This window comes from Castor canadensis, chromosome 3, assembly GCF_047511655.1.
Source record: "Castor canadensis chromosome 3, mCasCan1.hap1v2, whole genome shotgun sequence".
Taxonomy (NCBI): domain Eukaryota; kingdom Metazoa; phylum Chordata; class Mammalia; order Rodentia; family Castoridae; genus Castor; species Castor canadensis.
In genome coordinates this window covers 115787009-115810218 of record NC_133388.1, presented here as the reverse complement: position 1 = coordinate 115810218, position 23210 = coordinate 115787009, and the positions used below count along the sequence as shown (strand labels likewise).

The window sequence follows — 23210 nt, the reverse complement described above, 5'->3', positions numbered from 1 at the left end:
TAGAGATAATTAAGGAGTTACATCCTTAACACTAAGTACTAAGTTGTCAAATGCAGTTCTGGAACCTGGGACTTCACAACGCCATGAGCGCATCTCCAGAGAAAATGCTGATTGGAATAAAGAAAAGGAAGTGAGAATGCTCTTTCCATTTGTGGCAAGGTTAAAACTAACTATATATACTCTAGAGGTCACAGACTTGTAATAAAATACAGTAAAGCACAAAATGCACTAAAGCTGGTGTCATATTTATTTTTGGAGGATAGTGGAGAAAAAAAAGCAACCAGGATGACACCTACATGGAGTGTCAGGACTTGTTCATACTTTCTTCCTTAAATGGGTGGTGAGGACAAGTCTGTTTGGCTTACCAACCCAATTTGCATTAAGTATTTTTGTTTACTTATTATTTAACTTAAAAACATCATTCCAAATTCCAGATGAAATGATCACTTGTTTCTTAGCCAGAGAAAATGTAGCACTTAATATCTTATCTCCACAAATTATGCTTATACTCTCACTTGGTGTACCTAATATATACATTGAGATGGAAAATTTTTAGTGCTACACATATTTATTTTCTATGTGCTTCTGAAAGAATCAGTTGGGTCCATTTATACATATGAATACTTATGTACACACACTCCTATATATAAATATAGTTTATATTATACAAAGTTCCATATGCCTGCAGGATAACTATAAGGTATAGCACAATGGATATTGCATGGCTTTTGGTGTTAAATGTTCTTGCCTAGGTTATGACTCTCTTTCCTGTCTGCTAGGTGAACCCTGAGTGCTTCTTCACCTCAGCGCATTTTTCTGTAATGTGGGAATAGTAACAGTATCTACTTTTCCATTTTGTGTGGCTAAAATAAAATAATGCTTAGTAGTCATTCATATAAGTAACTGTGTTACTTCCGATCTGTAGCATGTTCTGCCTGCCTGTATTTGTTCCAGGTTGTATGACTCTCCAGGTGACATTGATTTGTGGCCTGCACTGATGGTCGAAGACGTGATCCCTGGCACAAGAGTGGGACTAACACTTATGTGCCTGCTTGCTATCCAGTTTCAGAGGTTCAGAGATGGAGATAGGTGAAGGATTATATGTTATTCTTATTTAAGATAAAAAACTTGCTTTTCCCCCAAATATATATGTATATTAACACTAGAATGTGCTTCCATATTTTCCATGATTTAAAACTTATTAGCTATAATAAATAATATATAGTGTTTGGTCACAGGACTTTTTTGACCACTGATAATATCATGCAGTGTTTATTTTTATAAATGTTTATAAGAAGAAAAGTAACAAACTTTTTTGGAAGGCCATAGAAGTGAGTGGCTCAGGGTTCATGGGAGACGGACCACCACGTGTCTGAATTTGCTTGCTACTGCTTACAACCTTTACTATTCAGGAACATATCACTCTGGACCAGGTTCTTTGAAAGTGTGTAAGACAATATACCTATTCTGCAGGACAACTGCGACCTTGAATGCTATAAAGGGGGAAGGAGTTGATAGCATGTGTGAGACCTTCTCCTACTATTCTCATGGAGAAACACCTGGATGAACAGATCAAATCACGTAAAGAGGGCATTTACTAGGGGAGAGAAAACTGAAAGCCCATCTCAAAATTTTTTTGGCTTATTGTAAATAAACTGAATTTATCAGAGTATGGGAGATGATTGGTTGAGAATGTAAATTAGTAATGCAGTCCCTTTACTGTGGCAAGATTAAACGAGTATAAAAACTAAGCCACTCCTCCCAGTTGGTGTGTACCCCTCTTCTATCACTTGGGACCAAATGAGCTCTAAGGTGAAGACATCGTGTCTTCTGAAAGACTAGTAAAATTTAGTATTGAGTAAGGTCTGGAATTCTTGTGCTTCTGTTGAACCATTATTATTGCAGAGATAAAGTGTATATAGCTTGAGACAAAACTTAGAACTCAGTTTTTGATTAAAGTTACACTGAAATTCTTTATAAAATTTTTCTCCCATATTTCCTCCATTTATAGGTTATATTATGAAGAAAGTAGTAAAATATGTCATTACCTTTATACACATTGGTGAATATTAACAGTAAATTTCATTAAATTAATTTTTGTAAATTATTTTTAACACTGTGGGTTTCTTTCCTTAAATGATTGGTTTGATATGTTCGATAGGCACTAATTAAGATACAGTTAAAGACTGAACAAATTTGGGGAAACTCCAGTGTTTTGTCTTCCCTGTGTGTATTGGTTTGAGAGGATTTCTGTGACAAAGTGCCACACACTGAGAGGCTTAAACATCAGACATTTATTTTTCTCACAATTCTGGAGGTTAGAACTCCAAGATCAAGGGTCACAGGGTTGATTTCTAATGAGCTCCCCGCTTGTAGATGTAGTCTCTAGGGAGAGACAGACATTTCTTCATCTGGCCTTCCCTCTGTGTGTGCCTGTGTCAACATTTCCTCTCGTAAGGACACTAGTCACATTGGACTGGAGCTACCCACATGCCTCATTTTACTTCAGTTTCCTATTTAAGGGTCCTATATCCAAATGCATTCACCTCTGAGGCACTAGGATTTAGTACTTCAACATATGAATTTTGAGGGACATAGCTATGTCAGCACGTGTGTGGCATTTACTGTCTTAATTTAATGTGGTATATCCAGAGAGAAAAAGTACTTACCATATTACCTTATTCAAATATTTATTGCATAAACAAATACAAGGACTCTTTTAATAGTCTGTTTTTACATCCATTCTTTCATTTAAAATTGAATATGTTTATTCTAATTAGTTAGTAAGTATAACCAACTAGTATATATTATCAAAACTATTTTCTTTCGAGGCAAAAATACCAATATTACATTATTCAGACAATTTCTAAGGTAGTTTAAAATTTAAAAGTTTTTTTTTGAGATCACAACAAAACCTTGAATCACTTTGTAAAGCTTGAACATAAAGTAATAATTCAGAAGCACAGGATTTAGAAACTTGACAAGTATTGGAGGAGGTTAAAAGACATTTATCTGGAGAACAAGCATGAGCCTTTCAATGTGCTGCTCTTTTTGCGGAGCTCTTCTTTCTTCTTGTGACTGTTTGGCATGCAGCTGAGTCCTCAGGACAAAGACCCATGGCAATAACTTTCTTTGTTGACTACCAGGTTCTGGTATGAAAACCCTGGAGTGTTTACTCCTGCACAGCTCACTCAGCTGAAACAGGTGTCACTGGGCCGTGTTCTTTGTGACAATGGTGACAGCATTCAGCAAGTCCAGGCAGATGTCTTTGTAAAGACAGGATACCCACAGGACTACCTGAGCTGCAGTGAGATCCCACAGATGGATTTGCGAGCCTGGCAGGACTGCTGTGAAGGTCAGTAATGACACAATGAGCTCTATCCAGATCTACATATTTGCGTGTGTGAGTGTGTGTGTGTGTGTGTGTGTGTGTGTGTGTGTGTGTGTGTGCACGCACGCGTGCATGCACATGCACTTGAATTGTCTTCACTGTCAGAGATTTTGCAACTTAAATCTATGTGAAGAACACCACCAGAATTTCCTCTTTGAAATATGAAGGATGTTGATAGGTTGGACACCAGAAGGATGCAGTCTACACTGTGCACCCTGTGCCTTCCACTTCACACTAACCTTGTTAGAGTGGAGAGAGGCTGCTTGTAGCACTGGGCTCTGCATTCTTACTGCATCTTGGGTTGCTTACTGAGAGCAAACTACAGTCACTTGCTACTAATATGTCTGCTTCTTGATGGTCAGCTGATAAGAATGAAAAGAAAAATCATAGTAACCTAGCTAACTTGGACGACTTAGTCTCATAAATATTGCATCTGTGTTCACTAGAAATATGAGAAAGCCTTGATGAAGTCAGATAAAAAGCCTTCATGACACAGCATAATTTGCAAGACCTACAGTGTCATCTTTTTTGAGCTAAATTCTCACTTAGTTGCTTCCTAAACATCTATTTTGGCCTCACAACATTCTTAAGAAATGTAGATCCTATTCTCCTTAAAAGATATTCTCCTATCTCTCCTTAAAAGATGAGTAAAAAAAATGGCTCAGAATATTAGATAACTTTCTCAAGGTCCAAAAAATGAGTAAGTGGAGCATCTGGACCAGGTGGAAGATGATTCTGTCTTCTGACACCTGGATGTGAGCTGAAGACTGGATGATTCTAGAGCAGAACACACTGGTAGTGGCACAGTGAGCAGTGTCTGTCATCCAGCAAGTACTCAATGCTCTTCTGGCCCCTCCCAACACCTATGTGGAGATCAGATACCTGGTGTAGCTCTGACGTTTTCTGGGAACGAAGTGATAGTTCTCATCACACAAGTAGTATCAGGGGGATCCACTAGACAAGAGAGGAAATGGGTAGCCCCCAAAAAACAAGAAGTGGGAAAAGCAGCCACTAGAAATATAACAGAATGCCCATCCAGAACACAGTGACACCTGGGTCCTGGTTATCTTTTTCTTTGTGGTGGTATTTTACAGGATGGAGCGAAAACTAATTTAAGGTCTGGCTGGATGGTTTAGGTGGTAGAGCACCTGCTTAGTAAGACAAAGGCCCTGAATTCAACCCCTTTATTACCAAAACAAAACAAACAAAAAGAAAACTAATTTAAGAGTGTGGGAAGAATGGCATTCTTTCCTCACTTCAAGTTCCTGGTGATTAGGTTCAGAAATAATGAAATCTTTCCAGTTCTACCATACACCAACTCAGGGAGGCACTTACAAACCAAATGAATGGCCACAGCAGTGCTCTGTCCACTTCTTCTCCAGTGCCCCTTAGACGGCACACTGGGCCATTGGCCACAGAATAGAGGGTATGGGCTATGAGAGAGCACCCATCCCCTATATGCTACAGTGACTCAGACCAGAGGCAGGGGCTCTGAGCCCAGGGCACTCAGGTGCGCCATTACTAGGTTTTCACAGCTTCGACCCATGATAAGTGATTCCTGTAGACACCTGTCTCATGCAAGCTCTGTGTCTCTCAAGGTAATTTTAATTATCCCCTTTTTTCATATGAGGAAAATAAGGCTCCTAGAAGCTAAGTATAATTTTTAAGATCACACAGCTGATCTGCAGGATTCTGCTTTTTCCTCCCCTGAGTGCCTCCTTAGCATATGAAGGACAGATGCATGACACACAGACTTGAGGGTGGCTTTTTCTCTTGCCTTTCCTTTTGCTCTCATTACTCCATATCTGAGGACAGCTCTTCTGGTTATTTAAGTTGAATGCATGTGCTATGTGTGATGTTTGTTATTGAAAACACAATGCAAGCATTTAACAGGCATGGAGTTTGTATTATTCTTATCATTAAGATCTGCAATCCCAAGCAGATCTTTGCTAAGAGTGTCTTAGCAAAGTATCTGAAAATTAAGTAGTCAGTAGCCAATATCCACTGCCCAGTTGGATAGAAAATGCAGTGTTTTTGTCTATGATATATCATTCTCAAAGCCACGGGTTCTGATGTCACCTGTGTGGTTCCAGTCATAACTCAAGGAGTCAGAAAATGTTTATGAGAGTCATTGCGAACAGACGCACACACATTTTTCTGTGTACCTTTTGACTCACAAAAAGGGATTCTTCAGAAAACAGTTTAAAAGACATTCTTTAAAATAAGACATTCTTTAAAACAGCATGGAATATCTGGCCCTAAGTGGGCCACTTACATATGGCATGGGTGTCCTTCACCCCGCAACTAACGGGACAGTGCAGTAATTAGGCGTGGACTGAATCAGCCAAATCCCGGAGGAAGCAGTTTGTAGGTTGCAGCTCTCCGGTTTCACTCAGGTCAAGCATTTTAATGGTCTCAGTTAATGCAGCCCCAAAGAGCTTGTTCAGCGGCTCTGTGTCCACCTCTGAGACGAGAAGTTGTTGCTTCCCAGAGAGGGGGAGTTGTTTTGCTTCTTTTCCAAAGCCCCTTGGTGCATAACCTAGAAATTATCTATCCTTACTGTTCAGAATAGCTGTCTTTGCTACATTTTCATTCATCTTGAGACATTCTTCACTTTCCTTTGCTAATCTTATTCTCAATTGAAAACTAATAAAATAATGGTGCTTAAGTGATTTGATTGTCTTCACTGATGTTACCCTAGAGAAAAAAGAAAGCTGTGTTTGGATTTAAATGGCTACTTCACGCCATCCTAGAAGTTTATTTTTCTTAGAACGAAGCTATTATTAAACTGATTCTCAACTCCTCATGTTACTTTTATAGAATACTTTTATTTTCAACAGGGCAATTTGTTCAGTTCTGTTTCCATGAACAATAACCTACCAGTTAATACTATCAGCAAGTTCCAAATCTGAATTTAACTACAATTTCTAAAAATTCTGGGAAAATTTTTTACCTCTGAAATGTGTAAACACATTAGAATTACCCCTGAGTCTGTACAAAAGATAATGTAAATGGAATTAAGTTTCAGATAACTATTTATATAGTCAGACTTCCATGTACATGAATTTCGTATCTGCAGATTCAACCAATTGAAGGATCAAAAATACTTGAAAAACTTTTGTCAGGACTGAACAAATATGAACTTTTTCTTGTCATTGTTCCCTAAACAATGCAATACAGTACCTATTTACATTGCTTCTACATTGTTCTAGATATTATAAGTAATCTGGAGATGATTTTAAGTCTACTGGAAAGTTTGCGTATGTTCTATGGAAATACTGTGCCATTTTATATAAGAAATTTGAGCATCCTTCAAGTGTGGTATCCAAGGAGGTCCTGGAACTAGTTCCTCAAGGATATGGAAGGTCTACAGGACTATGATACTCTTTGTAGATAAAAGGCATAAGACCTAAAATACATGGTGTTTGTGTCACTTAGTTGCAGTGCTGTGGGTTTATGTGAGTAAAGAAGTTATGGAGAGACTTAGGTGTTAAGGAATTGGAACTTGTTCTGTTTCCCGTGTCATATATACCATTTGATGAAGAATTTTGTTTTATACTTTGTTCTCACAAATTTTAAATTCATTAAAGCTAAAAATGATTGTACAACAGCAGTAGTAGGTGTTTTCTTTGTGCTGTTTAGTAGTTGTATTATGTCATCTATTTAAGTTTGCTTCATACCTTGTACACATTTCTCCAAGCCATTCCATAGAAAGATAATTAACTCCTTTTGCTTATTGCTTAGTATTTAATGAATATGTTTGAATATACTGAAATTTATGCAGCTATACTTTATATACATATGACAGTACATACATTTCCATTGACTACTTTCTTACAGAATTACAAAAGTAAAGTTGCTGAATTAAAAGATATATACTTGTTAATTTAAAATGTCAGATTTATTTCTAAAATTATAAACTTTACAATTCCATGAAAAATTACACAAGTATCCATTTCTTCACTTCTTCACTAATGATTGGCATTACAGCTCTTTTTATAGGTTACTGAGTGAAAATTTAATTACTTCAGGTTTATTTTTAATTTGCATTTCTCTGTTAGTATTGGTTTGGGAAATGTTCTTCTCTGTGCCTCATGCATTTATAGAGTTTGTCTCTTTTTTATGAGTTCTTGGTAAATTCTCCATGACAACAGTGGTGAGAGTAACCTCCTATGACTTGTCTCTGAATTGAAATGACTTTATCATTTTACCCTGCAGCAATATATTTCACAGTTGCTGTGTAAATTTCTTTATAGTTAAGTAGGTTTCCTGGATTCATGTGTCCTATCTCTCTAATAGAAACAGCTGCTTCATTTCACCCACACTGCTGCATCTGCCTGCACATGGCCGGCTCACAGATCTTAGTGTGTAGTGCATTTATGTGAGAACTTTTAAAAATTTAGTTCCCTCATTTTCTGTCATTTAGAGTTTTCCCTCATAAGTTAGTCCTTTTAAATTTTCCCTTTATTTTCTTATACACTGTATACAAAAATACACTAAATATCATGTATATTTGTGTACCTGTGTTCATATATAGTCGTATACATGTAGAGGTGTATACATGTGTAGGCATATGCATTTATGGGTGAATACTTGTGTACATGTACATATGAGTGAATGGGCTTGTACATTTATAGGCATATGAAGTAAAGCTGTGTACATGTATGGCACATGTAAGTTCCGTTTATGCAAGTACATGTGTGTGCGTGTATGGGCATGTGTGTGTATATGTGGTGCACTTCTGTGGGTGCAGGTGAGTGTATGTAAGTACATGCATGTACTGTGAAGCGTATGTAGGTGTGCACATGTATAGGTGTGGGCTTGTGTAAGTGTTCATGTGTAGGGTGCCCATGTATAGGGTGTGCATGTATAGTCTGACATCTTACCTTTATTCCTCATCACTCTTTTCTCCTCCTTATCTGTGTTTCTGGAATGATCTATTCGGTTTGCTTATTCTTTAGTTGTATCCTCAAGCGAAGCTTTCAAATTTGGTACTTGTGCAAAATACTCTGCAAGATTTTCTTCCTGCTCAAGTATCTTTTTCTCTCTGAAAAGTGAAGGCCATCTTTTGCAGGATTTTTCTGACTGTGATAGGTGTTCTTTCTTCAATGTTTACCTGCTTACACTGGAATTAGAAGTGTAAGCGACAATCTGTTTCTCCCATGCTTAGACAGATTTTTTTTATTCTCTATCACTGTGATTCTGTAAGATCTTTTTGGTTTTTGTTCTCAGAGCTTCAGAATGAGATCAGAATATACCTTCATGAAACTTTTCTGATCAAGCTAGTCTCAAACTTAGAGAGCAATTTCAGCTTACATCTGTACAGTTTTCTTTAACAAAGGGGCATTTGCCATTTATATTTATTTAATTATTGCATACTTGCATGTATCTTCCAAAATATATGTTTTGAAGCATCTTATATTTACTGTTATGTCTCAGGGTCTATTCTCCAAATCACTTTTCTTTCACATTTACATCTCTTTTCTATTTTCGCTAAATGTTTTGATGTACCTTTTGCACTTGAGCACTATTATCAGATCAGTAGTTAGTCTCAATGGAGGCTGCCCTCTTCTAAATTTATCAATATAACATTTTGTTTGTTCAACATTATCTGTTTAAGGTGTAGTGGTCTTTCTCTGCAGCATCTGGGATGTTTTAAGCACTTGCATCATTATTTTAATCAGAGTTCTCATTCTCTGTCCTAAGAAACTTCTTCCACATCTCCCCTCATTCAGCTCTCTCTGGTTGCCCGGGCTGCAGCATGAGCTGTTCTTTTTTCTCTTGCATCATAATGTTTGTGTTACTGTGTGGACAAGCTGATCTCAACAGCAAAAAAACCTAGTGGAAGGTGATGTGACAGGACTGGGTTGTGACACCAGCCACTTCAGGCTCAAAGCAGCAAGATGGTCGATCCACATGTTCGGTTCATTCTGGTCTACTGAGAAATGAGATGCCCAAAAGCTCTGAGGATGAATGCCCAGAGCAGCTCCAGAATCCTTGCAGAGGTGAGTTACCCTGAGTCCCCAGTCCAGGCTGGATGTGGCTCCTCAGAGACTGTGGTCCCCTGGGGAGAAGTCTCTGCTGGCTCTTGCTTGGTGAGACAGCACTGTCATATCCTTCTGGGAACACTGTAACCTTCATATTCCATGTAGCCTGCCTGTATGTAGGGCTGTCCCCTGGAAGTAGGAGTGAGGGTGGAAGTCCATCTTTAGGGTGAAGTACATCTTTGGAAAGCTGTACTTCCCAAGTCCCTGAAAGCCCCACATCCCGGCACTGTAGCCTCCTGGGATGGAGGATGTGGCCAGGTTGAGACCTTTCTTGCTTCTCTTGAGCTCTGTTCTTATCAAGGTCTAAACTATTTGGGGGTGCAGGGCATGAGATTTTCTTCCAGCACAACAACATAACCAGTGTGTCTAGTGATCAAAGGTCATGGAAGTTCCTGTTTAATCATTTCATGCATACTATTGTGTGGGCTAAAAATGTACTGAGGCAAGCAGTGAGAAAGCAAGTTTTGATCTACGCTAAGGGAGGAACTGGAATTTGGTAATGAAACATGGTTTCATTACCATGAAAAGACCTCTCACAAAAATCCTCAGGAGTCACTTGAAGGAAAAAGCAAAACAGATATTAACTGTTTGCTGTGTCATCTGTCCCTGCCCTGTCCTCTAGCGTGGGAAGAGAGATGATGTAAGTCCATGAACTCTCAACTGTGTTTACCAAGAGTCTGTTTCATACCGTGGTCAGAGACGAGGTATTTGGATTCATTTTTAATCTTGTGCTAAGACCAAACAAACTTATGACAGGTTTCCATTGGCCATTTTTCTCCTTGTGGAGAAACATTGGCTATTTCTTCTTTGATAAAACATCATCTTCATCATTTGAAGAGGGTTTCGTTTTTCTTTCCAGTGACTCTTTTCATTTACACTAAACTTAGATCCTTCGAACTCCTTCTTTCCTTTCTGTGACATGACTTAAAATTGCTCAGAAATTCTGATTTTTCATGTTTATTATTTTCTCAAAACACTAAAGCTTATCAAGATCTTTATTAGTATGATGTTCAGAGGTAAGCATAGCTATCTAGGCATGTGGTAGATACTGCACTAAATTGTGCAGCCTATATATTCCCTTCTACAAAAATAAACTCACAGATCCTGTGTTAAAAAACATCAGTCATGCAGTTGATTTCCAGATATTCAAGGGATCACCCTTCACTACTATCCTGCTTGTTTCATTCTGCTATTGGCAACTTCTTGCTTTTGCAAATGGTTTATTTTTCTGCCTGTGGTATTTGACACAGATTTAAACTATCTGTTGTTTAATATCTCTGCATATTGTCTCTGATTCTGTTAATATAAGTGAACTGAATGTAAATATGTGTGGAAAAATTAGTGAAAATGCATCTAACAACCACAAGTCCTCACCTCTAGAATGACTTTTTTCAGGAACGAGTTCAAGAAACCTCCCGTTGACTCCTGTATAATTTATTTGACTATGGGTCATGCAAGAGTGTACTGGAAGCTGTTCCTGTGAATCCAGTGATTTGCACAAACACCAGAGGATGTGAAAAGTGGCAGAAGCAAGGTGGGGGCTCTGATTCTTTGTGTAAACTTGCATAAGGCCTACGGATGCCTTTGGTACAAGTTACATGGGAGAAAACTAGGGTATTTATGATTTAGTCCTGTTATATAACAATCTGGAGGGATTAATGTAGGTAAGAATAAAGAGACAATATTTGTGAGAGATTCTGCCCAATGGTTATCTCACCTATTGTCCATGAGGAAGCTTTTATTTTTCTGAATACATAAGAAAATACTTTTCACCTGTCAATATGTAAACATTATTTTGTGAAAGTAATTTACAAGGAGATTCAAAGCATATCTAAGCAGTAAGGTAGTGGGGGAAGTTATCTGATGAGACAATTGCTTGACATGGAGTTATTATTTTCTCAACTAGCAGAAAGCAAAAATTCAGTGCTATGGGTAAGCAGTAGAAAAGAGTAAGTGTCAACTGAAACTATGGAGAAAAACATGAGGAATGAAGAGGTGCCAAGACACAGCATTTGCTCTCAAAGTAGCAAGTATTAAAAATATTGATTGATTTGATTTGGTTTTAAGGAAAATGAAACAGGGAAACTTCATGAGGCAAATGTTAAAAAAGATGATTGAAGTCAAGACTGGCAAATGATGAAATGAACAAATACAATAAGATAGCCAAGAGTAATATTTTACCAACATATAAGATAAAACCAAAACCCCTCAAGTTTTCTTTGAGAGTCAATATTTTATGTCACCTAACCTACCTTACAAAACATAAAATATTTCATGTTAAATTCCTAGGTTCCTTTCCTTATTTATCTGAGTTACAGGTTTTCAGAGTTAGAGATGACTCCAGAGAGGATTTGATTAACAACAACAACAGCAACAAAAAGCAGTAAAACAAACAACTCTTCTTTTGAACATTAGTAAGGAAGAATTAAAAAGGTGGAAATATTTTGCCTCCACTTAGTTATCAGCCAAGTGTTCAGGGTGTTACTGAGTGGTGTTACAATTGCCTGCCATGTGGGAGGACCAGGGTTCCATGCCCAGCGCTGAAAAAAAAAAAGTAGCAGAGCTAAGGATTCCCCAATTCCAAGTCTTTATTTATTTTATACTACCATGTTATCTCATAATTACTTTTCCTTTCTTCTCTTTATTGCTTTTGCAAAATCTTTTTATTTTTTTAATCTGTAGTAAATATGGGACTCTTCTTTTGCTGGATGACCTGTTTTAGAATCTTATGCTAATAAATTACAAATGCAACAGTCTTGACATTTTAACATCAACTCAAGTTAATTTCCAGTATCAGCTAATCAATAGACCTAGAGACTTTGCATAATATTGTAAGGTATCACAGATGCAATTATGCCACATTCACAAGTCCTTATTACCAATTTACTTATTTCAGCAAACTCCATAATTGGCACATTTATTTGTGTCATAAATCAAGTAAATCAAAACTCTACAGATAAAATTGACTTTGCATAGAACACAAAACATTTTCATTAATGTCAAGCAGAAAATGATTTGCTCTTCATTTATTTCAGAAATGACAAATTATACCTAATGCAGGTGGCACATTTCCTAAGACTAGATGAAAGATGTGCTATCACACCATGCCACTCAAGTAAATAAAACTTCCTTCAAATAAAACAATTTCAGAAAGAGTCAGCACATGTATATTTTCTATGGGGATTTATGGGACCATCTGCTCTTGTAATTTCCAGCTGCATACTTCACATTAAGTTCTGTCTTTAAAGCATCAAGTAATTGTAAATACAGTATATTTTATGTACAAATGTAAATATATTAAGGTTTGCTCATGACTTACTTTCAAATAAATTGTGCTTATGTTTGTAAACTAATGAAAATTTAATTTCTTCTGTAAGAGAGTAATTTTATTACCATAGTATTTCATGATGCTATGGCTGTTTTATGCTTAACTTATAAAATGCCTTTGAAGTGTTGCTAAAGAAGTAGGATTTCAGCAACTCCTATAAAGCTTTAATGAACCAATTAACTTGCAACGTGTTCTCAGGTTTGTCTTTGAAAGTTGTTGCTATTTTTAGCAGGACACCATAAGGACATCTCCTACTGTCCTTGGTTCTGCTAGTACATAGTAAGAAAGGCTCGTTGAAACCAAGGTGAGAACAAACATCACAGCAGGAGAAAGAGCACTAATTTGCCTGAAATGATATGAAACAGGACACATTTGAAAAGTGATACGGTTAGTGAAACAACTTTACATAGGCTACAAAGGTCTCCCTTGAGACTACTCTTTTTATAAGTTCTGAGGATAAGTAATCATCCAGATACAGAATCCTGCATTTATTTTTAACCTAATCTCAATACTAGAAATTTATTTTTCCATTAAATAGGTGCCTGTTAGTGCTACTATAAAATTCAAATTCTCATTATATTTAGAATTTTTGTGTGTGTTTTAAACTCAGGGCCTACACCTTGAGCCACTCCACCAGCCCTTTTTTCTGATGTTTTTCTTGAGATAGGTTCTTGCGAATTATGTGCTCAGGCTGGCTTCAAACTGATCCTCCTCATCTCTGCCTATTGAGTAGCTAGAATTATAGACACGAGATACTGGCACCCAGCTTAATATTGTCCAAGTATTGACATTTATAATTATTGAAATTTAGCTTTAAATATGCTCCCATGAAATTAAGATGTCCAGTAAAAAGAGGATGGAGATGGTGAAGATCATTAGGTAACATCAATAATGCAAAAACTAAAGGCAGCATTAATGGACCATAAATGAAAATTGGAAGACGCTCTGAAGGCCCAGATGTGGCTAACATTTAAATGAATTAAGAGAATTATTAAAACTTGGAGGCTCTTAGATTTTAAAAGCAAGTTTTAGCTTTATAACATTGACAAGAGATAAAATATTGAAAACAGTTAAGTATAAAAACAAGTCAGGTACACAGATAGAAACAAGAGTAGTAATCACAATACCAAGGAAAACTGAATTTAAGGAAGAAAAGCATTAACTGAGGCAAGCAGGTTTGTTTCACCTATTTTTTGTTTTGTTTTGTTTTAAACACCTCAACATCCATTCAGCACACTTTAATAGAATTTTAATATTATTAGTGGGATCAATTTGTGAGAGATACGTTCAATGTTGTACTCAATAAGCTAAAATTAACCTTTAAAGAGTCATGGAAATTTTTCAAAAATTGATTATATGTTAGGTCACAAAAAAATGAGAAATTCCCAAGAGCAAACTTTACATAGGCTACAATATTCTATCCCAGTTCAACTTATCTGAAAGTAAGTAATCAAATTAAAACAAAGTTTTTGTTTAGAACATTGAAAAAATTAGCCAAATAAACATTTTGTCAATAAGGCAATGAAAATCAAGTGGAATACCTAAAAAATAATGTCTAAAAATATTAATGAAAACATTTTGTATCAAAATTTATGGGAAACAGGCACATACAGAAATAAAATTATGATTTTCATTATTGAATGTCTTCATTGTTAAAAATGAGTAACAAAAATCAGTTTAAAAACATGCAATCTAAGATGTTAGAGAAAAGAGAGCTAAAAAAATACAGAAGTCACAAGGAAGTCCTAATAAAGACAGGAGCTCAATTGATGAATAAATCTATTGGTTGGCAAAAGAAAGGAAGAGTAAGTCATAACACATAAGTAGTTAGTATAATATACATTATAGTGTACATATGACATAATAAAATAAATAGTGACTAAATAACATATTTTTCCATTGAGAGAAAGAAATCACAAATGAGATTAGGAACTAGAAAATAATTCACAGCATCCGTCTTCCTTGGGATTCTGAGAATTATGATTGCTTTTTAGTTATTATCCTTCTTTGGACATTATTTTCAAAGTTTAATTAAATTTTTTTAACATTCCCCTAAATTAGTAATGATTTTATTTTTAAATGTTTAATCTGTCACAATCTACCAACAAAGTACTAAATTTGTGATGTGTTCTATGATGACACATTTTTACTTTGTGAATAATCATGAAAATAATGAATGAATAATGAATAATGAAAATAATGTCAAGTGCAGTGTAAAAAGTGAATGTTGAGACGTGACCTCATGTTCAAGTAGGCATGCCCTCTTATCATCTCTTCCCTTTAGTGGTGGCAGACTCGAAACTTGTTTCTGGTGAACAGAATAAGGCAGAGGTGATGGGAAGTCACTACCTGCATTACGTGACCCTGTGTCGTATGTAATGAGAAAGGTTCTCCTGATGGTCACAAGAAGCAAATGAGCACCCTGTGGTGTGTTCAGGTAGAGGCCTTGTGGCAGGGAACTGTGTGTGGCCTCTGGGACTTCTGGGTGGCCTCAGTCATACAGCCTTGAGGAAGTGAGTTCTGCCAACAAATGATCCTCTCCTGGTTAAACCTCCAGACCAGAATGCAGCACAGCTCATAGCTCAATTGCAGCCTCCTGAGACTGAGCAAAGAGCTCAGCTAACCGGTGCCTGGAATTCTGACTCACCGAAACTGTGTGGGACATGCAAGCAAAGTACTGCATAGCAGGTGGCAAAGACAACACTTACTGCCTCGCTATCCTGGAGGTTCCAAGTCTACAGTCAAGGTTCTGGCAGGGTTGGTTCCTTCCGAGGTAGAGAGGGAGAATCTGTTCCATTTCTCTCTTGTAGATTCTGCTGGGTCACGGGCATTGTCAGTGTTCCTTAACTCCTGCTGTTATCACATTGATTTCTGCCTTTGCCTTCTTGTGACATTCTTCCTGAGTGCATTTTCATGTGCAGATTTCCCCTATTTTAAAGGCATCAGTCATATTAAGTTGGGGAGCACTTACTCCAGTCTGAATTCTGCTTAACTACTTTTCAATGACCTTCATTCCAGATAAGGTTACCTTCTGATCTATTGTGGGTTAGGATTTCAACATGGTGATTTTTCCAGCAATACCACTCTTGGGGATATACCCAAAAGACTGTTACTCCAGAGGCACCTGCACATCCATGTTTATTGCGGCACTATTCACAATAGCCAAGTTATGGAAACAGCCAAGATGCCCCAGCACTGACGAATGGATTAAGAAAATGTGGTATCTATACACAATGGAATTCTATGCAGCCATGAAGAAGAACGAAATGTTATCATTCGCTGGTAAATGGATGGAATTGGAGAACATCATTCTGAGTGAGGTTAGCCTGGCTCAAAAGACCAAAAATCGTATGTTCTCCCTCATATGTGGACATTAGATCAAGGGCAAACACAACAAGGGGATTGGACTATGAGCACATGATAAAAGCGAGAGCACACAAGGGAGGGGTGAGGATAGGTAAGACACCTAAAAAACTAGCTAGCATTTGTTGCTCTTAATGCAGAGAAACTAAAGCAGATACCTTAAAGCAACTGAGGCCAATAGGAAAAGGGGACCAGGAACTAGAGAAAAGGTTAGATTAAAAAGAATTAACCTAGAAGGTAACACCCACGCACAGGAAATCAATGTGAGTCAATGCCCTGTATAGCTATCCTTATCTCAACCAGCAAAACCCCTTGTTCCTTCCTATTATTGCTTATACTCTCTCTACAACAAAATTAGAGATAAGGGCAAAATAGTTTCTGCTGGGTATTGAGGGGGGGAGCAGGAGGGGGTGGAGTGGGTGGTAAGGGAGGGGGTGGGGGCAGGGGGGAGAAATAAACCAAGCCTTGTATGCACATATGAATAATAAAAGAAAAATGAAAAAAAAAAAAAGTATACCAAGTGGTATCCTCCAAATTAAAACTGTTAATGATGGTAGACATTTACAGATTTGTGTACAAAAAAAAAAAAAAAAACATGGTGATTTTTCTGGTACATGATTCAACCCATAAAAATACATTATTGTTGTTTAAGACACTGCATGCGTGGTAACTTGATACATGGTAAAGTAAAAAGAAAATGAAATGCCAGTGAAAGAAATATCAGTGTTTTCCTGCTGTGACCCCTTTCAAAAAATTGTGGAGTAGCTCAGTATTGATTCTAATCCAAGTGACATATTATCTAAAGATATCAATTAATTTTTACTGTAGTATACATGTGCAATATAAAACCACAGAATTGAACACACCCATTGTCAGCCCTCCCTCTAAATCATGATCTCTGTGTTTCTTTTAAATTATTTTACCTTTTCCCTTTTTGAAAGTAAACTAGAGGTGCTGTTATAGTTTAGATCTCAATTGCTCTCCAAGGTCTGTGTGGTAAAAGGCAAGGTCCCCAGCATGGTGTTGTTGGGAGGTGGCAGAAATTTTAAGGGGTGGAGCCTAATGACTAGGTCATTAGGGAATGGCCTTTGTCACGAGCAGGCGATGGTTCAAAGTTGACCATCACTCAGGGACTAAATGAATTAACTTAGTAGGCAGGAACTAAGTTGCTTATACACACACTTTATTGCAGGGAGTTACAACCTCACCCAGTAGCACCTCAGGCTTCCCCAAGCTGTGCTCACCTTGCGATCTGATCTTAATCTGCCGGTGGCTAGCTCCCAAATGGTCTTGGCTGGTTCTCAGTGTTGATATGCCTCCAGGACGCCCAGGGAATCCTACAGGCCGTGTGGAATGTCCAGTCCACCTCGTCTGGGGCTACTCTCATCCGGCGTGATGCGTGTTTGCTGATAGGGAGGAAGTGGTGATGGTCTCCTGCGAGTGGAGTTTAAGTATTCGTAGTGGAGTGGTTATCAGCACCAGCTGGGGGTTGGCTGATTTGTATATTGGGCACCATATGGTATTTGTTTACATCATAGGGCTTACAAGTGTACACAATATTATTTTCCTATAGGTTTTACAATGTATTATATTTTTATATACTTTTCAATATGTTTAATGCACAGCAAACATAATACTCTTAACAATCCACCCCCTGACTCTTCAAACTACCCAGTTGACTGGTGGGGTGAAGGAGAGTCAAAGGTTATTCAGAAAAAAAAAATACACACCTCAAAATAAATGTTCACAATCATTCACAGCACACTTAAATCTTTTTGTTCCACAATTGTAAGGGAATAGTAGAATTAATAAGGGTGATTTGTTTATCAGCCATGCTCAAAAAGCCATTATGCACAGATTTCAAAAATGTGTTCTCAAACAAGAGTGGGTGATAATGACCTGTATAACATCGGGAGTAAGATAAAAACGTCTAAAGTAGTAGTATGGAGTCCTGTGATTCCAGGTGGGGTGGAAATGGATAGTGGAAACAGATGCACACCAGTGAGATGCAACTATGATAGCAAAAAATCCTGAAGAAGGTGGGAGGGTGTTAGAGAAAATTCCTCTTGAATCAGGGGAAATGATGGTGAAGTATATAATAATTCTTGTCTCGTAGGTGGTGAGGAGGCCAAGTGGTATTATCAGGTCATATGGGCTGCCAGAAGATGGTGAGAGTCTCATCCTTAGGAGAGACAAATGTCAGTACGTGAGCCGACATCCAGTTGATGTCCCAATGTAGGAGCACTGTTCAGGTGGATGACAATATCATGGGAGTCGATCCAATGTTGCAATCTGGAGTCCTTTAGGGTATCTGCTGAAGAAACTACAGTGCAGGTCAGTGGGAAATTGAGGAGTGATGCAATCCTGTCAGGTGTCAGAAGACAGTGTTGATAGCAGAAGTTTGATGGTCCCATTGACGTTGGTGGAAATGCTGCAATATGGTATTTATCCCATCTCCATTGTTCAGCAATGGTGTCCAATTGGTCTCATCGAGGATGGGCAAGAAGTAGTCTTGGTATGTGAAGGTTGTAGGCATGAGGAAAGGTGTGAAAATAAAGTAGGAATAATAGTATTGTCGCTATGAAATTAAGTATAAGACATATGCAATGAGACTGAAAGCACATGTTGCAACCATTGCTTTAGCAAAGGTAAAGTACACAGAGTTAAAATCATCAGAGTTAGACATAGTGGTGATGAAGATGTCTAGTATACAAGTGTAGGGTGTGAATGAAAAAGGTAATGACGGAGATAGAGCAACAAAGTGATGCAGCGGTAGAAATAAGGATATTAATCAGCCATGTCTCCTCCATTCCCTGGTGGTAGGTCCATGGGTCCTGTTACAAAAAGAACAAAAATATTCCTTTGGAAAATATGCAGGTGGCCTGTGATATTTTTTAGAGAATCTGTATAGGTCATATCTGGCCTTCCAATTGAGGAATGCCACATATTCCCAAATACATTTGCATAGCATGGGTCGAAAAATAGCACACAATGCCTGTTCTTCCAGAGAGCAAACTGGCATGCGTGGATTTTGAGTAATGGGTTCCAGTTGGGTATGAGTAGAATCAATCATTTTCAGCACATCTTCGGGTGCGATATGCAAAAGGAAAGAAAAGAAGGTGGAGTACAAGTAAAATCTGTTATTGACAGTCAGTGCTGCCAAATAAACTAGTAATGCACACACTGTAATGAAAGGATATTTAGCCTGGTGGTATATGCCCAAGTCATGGCACAGTAAATGTCTCCAGAATGTTATGTATAATGGTTCTGGGTATTTCCTATTTATTCCCATATAGATGGAGAATCTAGGAGTGCAAAAATGACAATTAGAGATAGGTCTATCTAGACCTAAAAGGCAACATAACAGAAAGAGGGCATCAGGATCAATTTGCTGGTGTCTAATAGTGTAGAAGAAGATGTCCTTGAAAAAGTTCCTGTCAAAGTTCTGGGTTCCAATGGCGTCTATTATTGAATTTCCTCATCTGAAGGTAGTGGAAGTGAGAGGCCATGATCTGTTGTATGAATCTTTAATTTGGTTTCCTTTAAGACTCTCTTCTCTCTGGACCTGCAATATGCAAGCAGGAGTTTAATAGCAATTATTAACACTAGCAACAAAATTGCATGGTGCCACAGATCTTGAAGCCAATGACAAAAATTAAAATGCCAAATACAAGTCACATTCAAGCATACAAATTTCGTAAGAGTGTAATGTCTTCCGCAATGTGTGGGTTTGTCATTGGAATGAGCCATCTCAAAGGTATCCGTTTCCACAATATGTACTGTTTTATGTAGAGTTTCCAGTTTGGCATCCATGTGTTTAAATTGCTTCTGAATCTGTGTGTGCATACACTGGAAGACTTATGCATTTTCTTGGATGTACTGATCCAGTGTGTTCAATTGTTCTTCAGCTTGTTCTGCTGCAAGTAGTTCTCTGCTTAAGATATCTGGAGTGATGTGCTCAGATACTGAAAAGTAATGTCGTGCTTCATAGCCAATTTTGTCCCAAACTTGTCTAGAATAAGAAGTTATATTGAAACTTCTTATATGTTCAGCATATGGGTAAAGGTGACATTTACTTTGTATGGGCCAAGAATGAGATAACACCCATCATCAAGTCTTAGTTTGGAGGAATCAAAGCCTATGAGTCCCCAGGTGGAAAAATTCCAATTTTTAAAGAAAACTTCAATAGTCATGTTGTCTGCTGAACATACTACAAAGTTGTTGTGACCCAAAGCCAGTACAGTGTCAACCAATCTTGTTGGGATAAGTTCCAATTCATTAAGTTCATGTTTTAATGGCTCAGTCAAAACATAGAATCCTTGAGTGACTGGTATCATCCTGTCTCGTGGATAATAGAAGGCCTTGGTGTCATTGATGTAGAGGAGCTGGGTACATGAAGTTACATAAGTATCACCCAACTTCCTTGGAATGGTAGTAGAGGAATGAGTTGTCTTAGCATTGTCCAGGAAAATTTGCAGATGTATAGTGCAGATACCACGAGAGCAGTCAGAGTGGTATCTATTGTCCATGATGGTCTTGAAGGTTGGTGTTTCCTGACCTTGATCAGTGATGAATATGGTACAAAGGTCATTCATCACATATCTAGGATTTGCTCAACTTGAAGGCACTGAATAGCATGTGAATTTTTCAAGGTCTCAGCATACATATTCTGGAACATTTCTAAGTTATGCTGCTCCATCTTACTAATGCATTTTTCAATAGCAAGCATTTCCAAATGCATATTCTGAATAATGTGGTTAAGAGTAGTAAGTCCATCTGATAAAGCATGGATGGCTTGCGTCTGCTTGACTGTCACTTTTTTGAGATCCTCAATGGTAACATAGAGAGGTGCCATCAAGGATGCAGTGATGGTAGATGCAAGAGTGACACCTAGGAAAAATGCTGCCCTGGCTGCTAATTATAATGGTTTCCTGGAACAAACACTAGTCCCATAAGTAAAGGCAGGCATCTTAATGTTTGGGCAGAGGAAAGATGGTGGTGCTAGTGCTTGAAGATTAAGGGTCCTGGTAATTTCCCTAATTCTGAGGTTGGGTAGAACATGAACACCTGTGGAGAAGATAGGGTGTACCAATGGTGGATGTAATATCTCTATCTTGGATGCATTTGTCTTAGGAACAAAGAGTACTTCTGGTCTGTAATGTACTGAAAGGAATCTATGAGTTTCATTAAAGCCTCCTCAGTCCATAATACATGGTGTATCTGAGAAGCCAAGGATATGACAGCTATGAAAAGAGGCTGGAAAGATGTATATTTGGTCCCAGTCAATGGGATAGTAGCCATCCTTGGGATTTCCACCAAAATATGGCTTCTGTACTATAAGGTCCACAATGCCCCATTGCTCATTAGTTGGTAATAGCATATAGAAACTGTAAGGTACACCAGAGTGGGTGTGGATATGGATGCCCTCACCAAACTGCATTCCAGCGGTATGCCACCATCGTATGGTTCTGTTGGATGCCTCTGAGATGTTGTAGAGAGGTTTGATATCGTTGGTGATATCCTTGCAATGGATCATGATGAAGCCATCGGTCTTCAAAATAGGTGGTGTGAAATCTGTGATTGCAGTTCCATTCCAGTGGTATTTAGTCCCATTGGCTCTATTTTGTAAAAGAGCAGTATAGTTATACCTAAGGGGACTGATAGAGTTGGCATGTATATTAAGAGGGATAGGAAATTCCTGAAAAGAAGTGTGGTCAATGACCTGGGAGGGTATATATGTGCCTTGGAATGATATTACATCTATCTCACAATCTGAATCCTCATGGCCCATGGTATCACCAATATGTTTGTATCTAGCACCATGAGGTGCCCAGGAATACATGGTGATATTGACCTGTTCATAGTGAAACAACATATTCATATATTCTAGTTTAGGGAGGAGCATATTGTACATACCAAAATAATAATATGGTTTCCTTGGCTGATAGTATCTAGGACTCATGTGTACCATAATGTGCCATGAGTCATTTATAAAAATTGGAATCTTACCTGGGATGGTCATACTGGGTTCATAAGTACCATTGATCAGGCAATAAAGTTTGGGTTCCTTCCTTATTATACTATCCCAGTTTATAGTAACATTGGTAGCATCATAATCTAGTTGTCGGAAAGCAGTGGTCAAGTTATTATGGAGACCAGTTCAATTGGAGGCAGAAGAATTAGTAATGGTAATTGTATGGCCAGAGGAAGTAACATTAGTGAAGGTAACATTGATGGTGCAAATAAAAGCAAGTTTACTACTGGCTTCTATTCATGTAGTACCATTAAGGTGGGTGTCACTAAAGTAAATAGGGGTCAATGCATTGTTGGTGGAATTGTATGGCTGGAGGATATTCATATGTGCACAGAAATAAGACTGACCTCTTAGAAAGGGAGGTTCAGGTAGGTTCCTGTCCGGAAGTCTAGAATCAATAGTAGCCCAAGGTTGTGGCAATGGGTCAGAGGATGATTGGGAACCTATAATGTTTCATCCCCAATGGTAACATTTTTAGCCAAGTAGGTACTGGTGGAAAGGATATATTCTTTATCTAATAATTGTGCCTGTACATATTCCAATAGGACAAGGCACTATAAACTGGTAAATTGTGGAAGTCTGCTACACAAATAATAGAATACTTAGAATTGTTAAGTTCAGGGTATACGCCACATAAGTGCTCAAATGGGCACATATCACCATAAGGGTGGGATGGTGGTTTAATTGTATGAAATTGAAAGAGTGGTTTTCTTAGATCTATAGGGATAGGGTCAGTAGCAAGAGTAGGAGTAGAAGGAGAAGAAGAGGTAGCAGAAACAGCAGAAGAAGGGGTTTTCTCTACTTCCTCCTCCTCTTCATCTTGTCCACCTCATAGTCAACCTCGTAGTCATCATAGTCTCCTTCTTCACATATCTGTGTGGTCACATTTTATTTCCCTTCACATTGCAATTCCTGATAGAGCCATGGGTAGAAGTACAAGTTCAAGAAGGTTGAAGTACCTGCTTTTTGGCAAGAGAACATAGGTATATTCTCAAGGATTAGATCAGTTGTGGTGTCACTGGTGTTCTTGAAGCTTAACTCGATTGA

The 23210-nt window shown here is 37.9% G+C and overlaps 1 protein-coding gene across 1 annotated transcript in view; it reads left to right on the top strand.

Moving 5' to 3' along the window:
- Pxdnl (peroxidasin like) overlaps positions 1-23210 on the top strand; it is a 141473-nt gene that overhangs the window by 82850 nt on the left and 35413 nt on the right. The window contains 2 exon segments of the mRNA XM_020187732.2: positions 955-1089; positions 3147-3355. Of these exon segments, the coding sequence (XP_020043321.2) occupies positions 955-1089; positions 3147-3355 (344 nt within the window).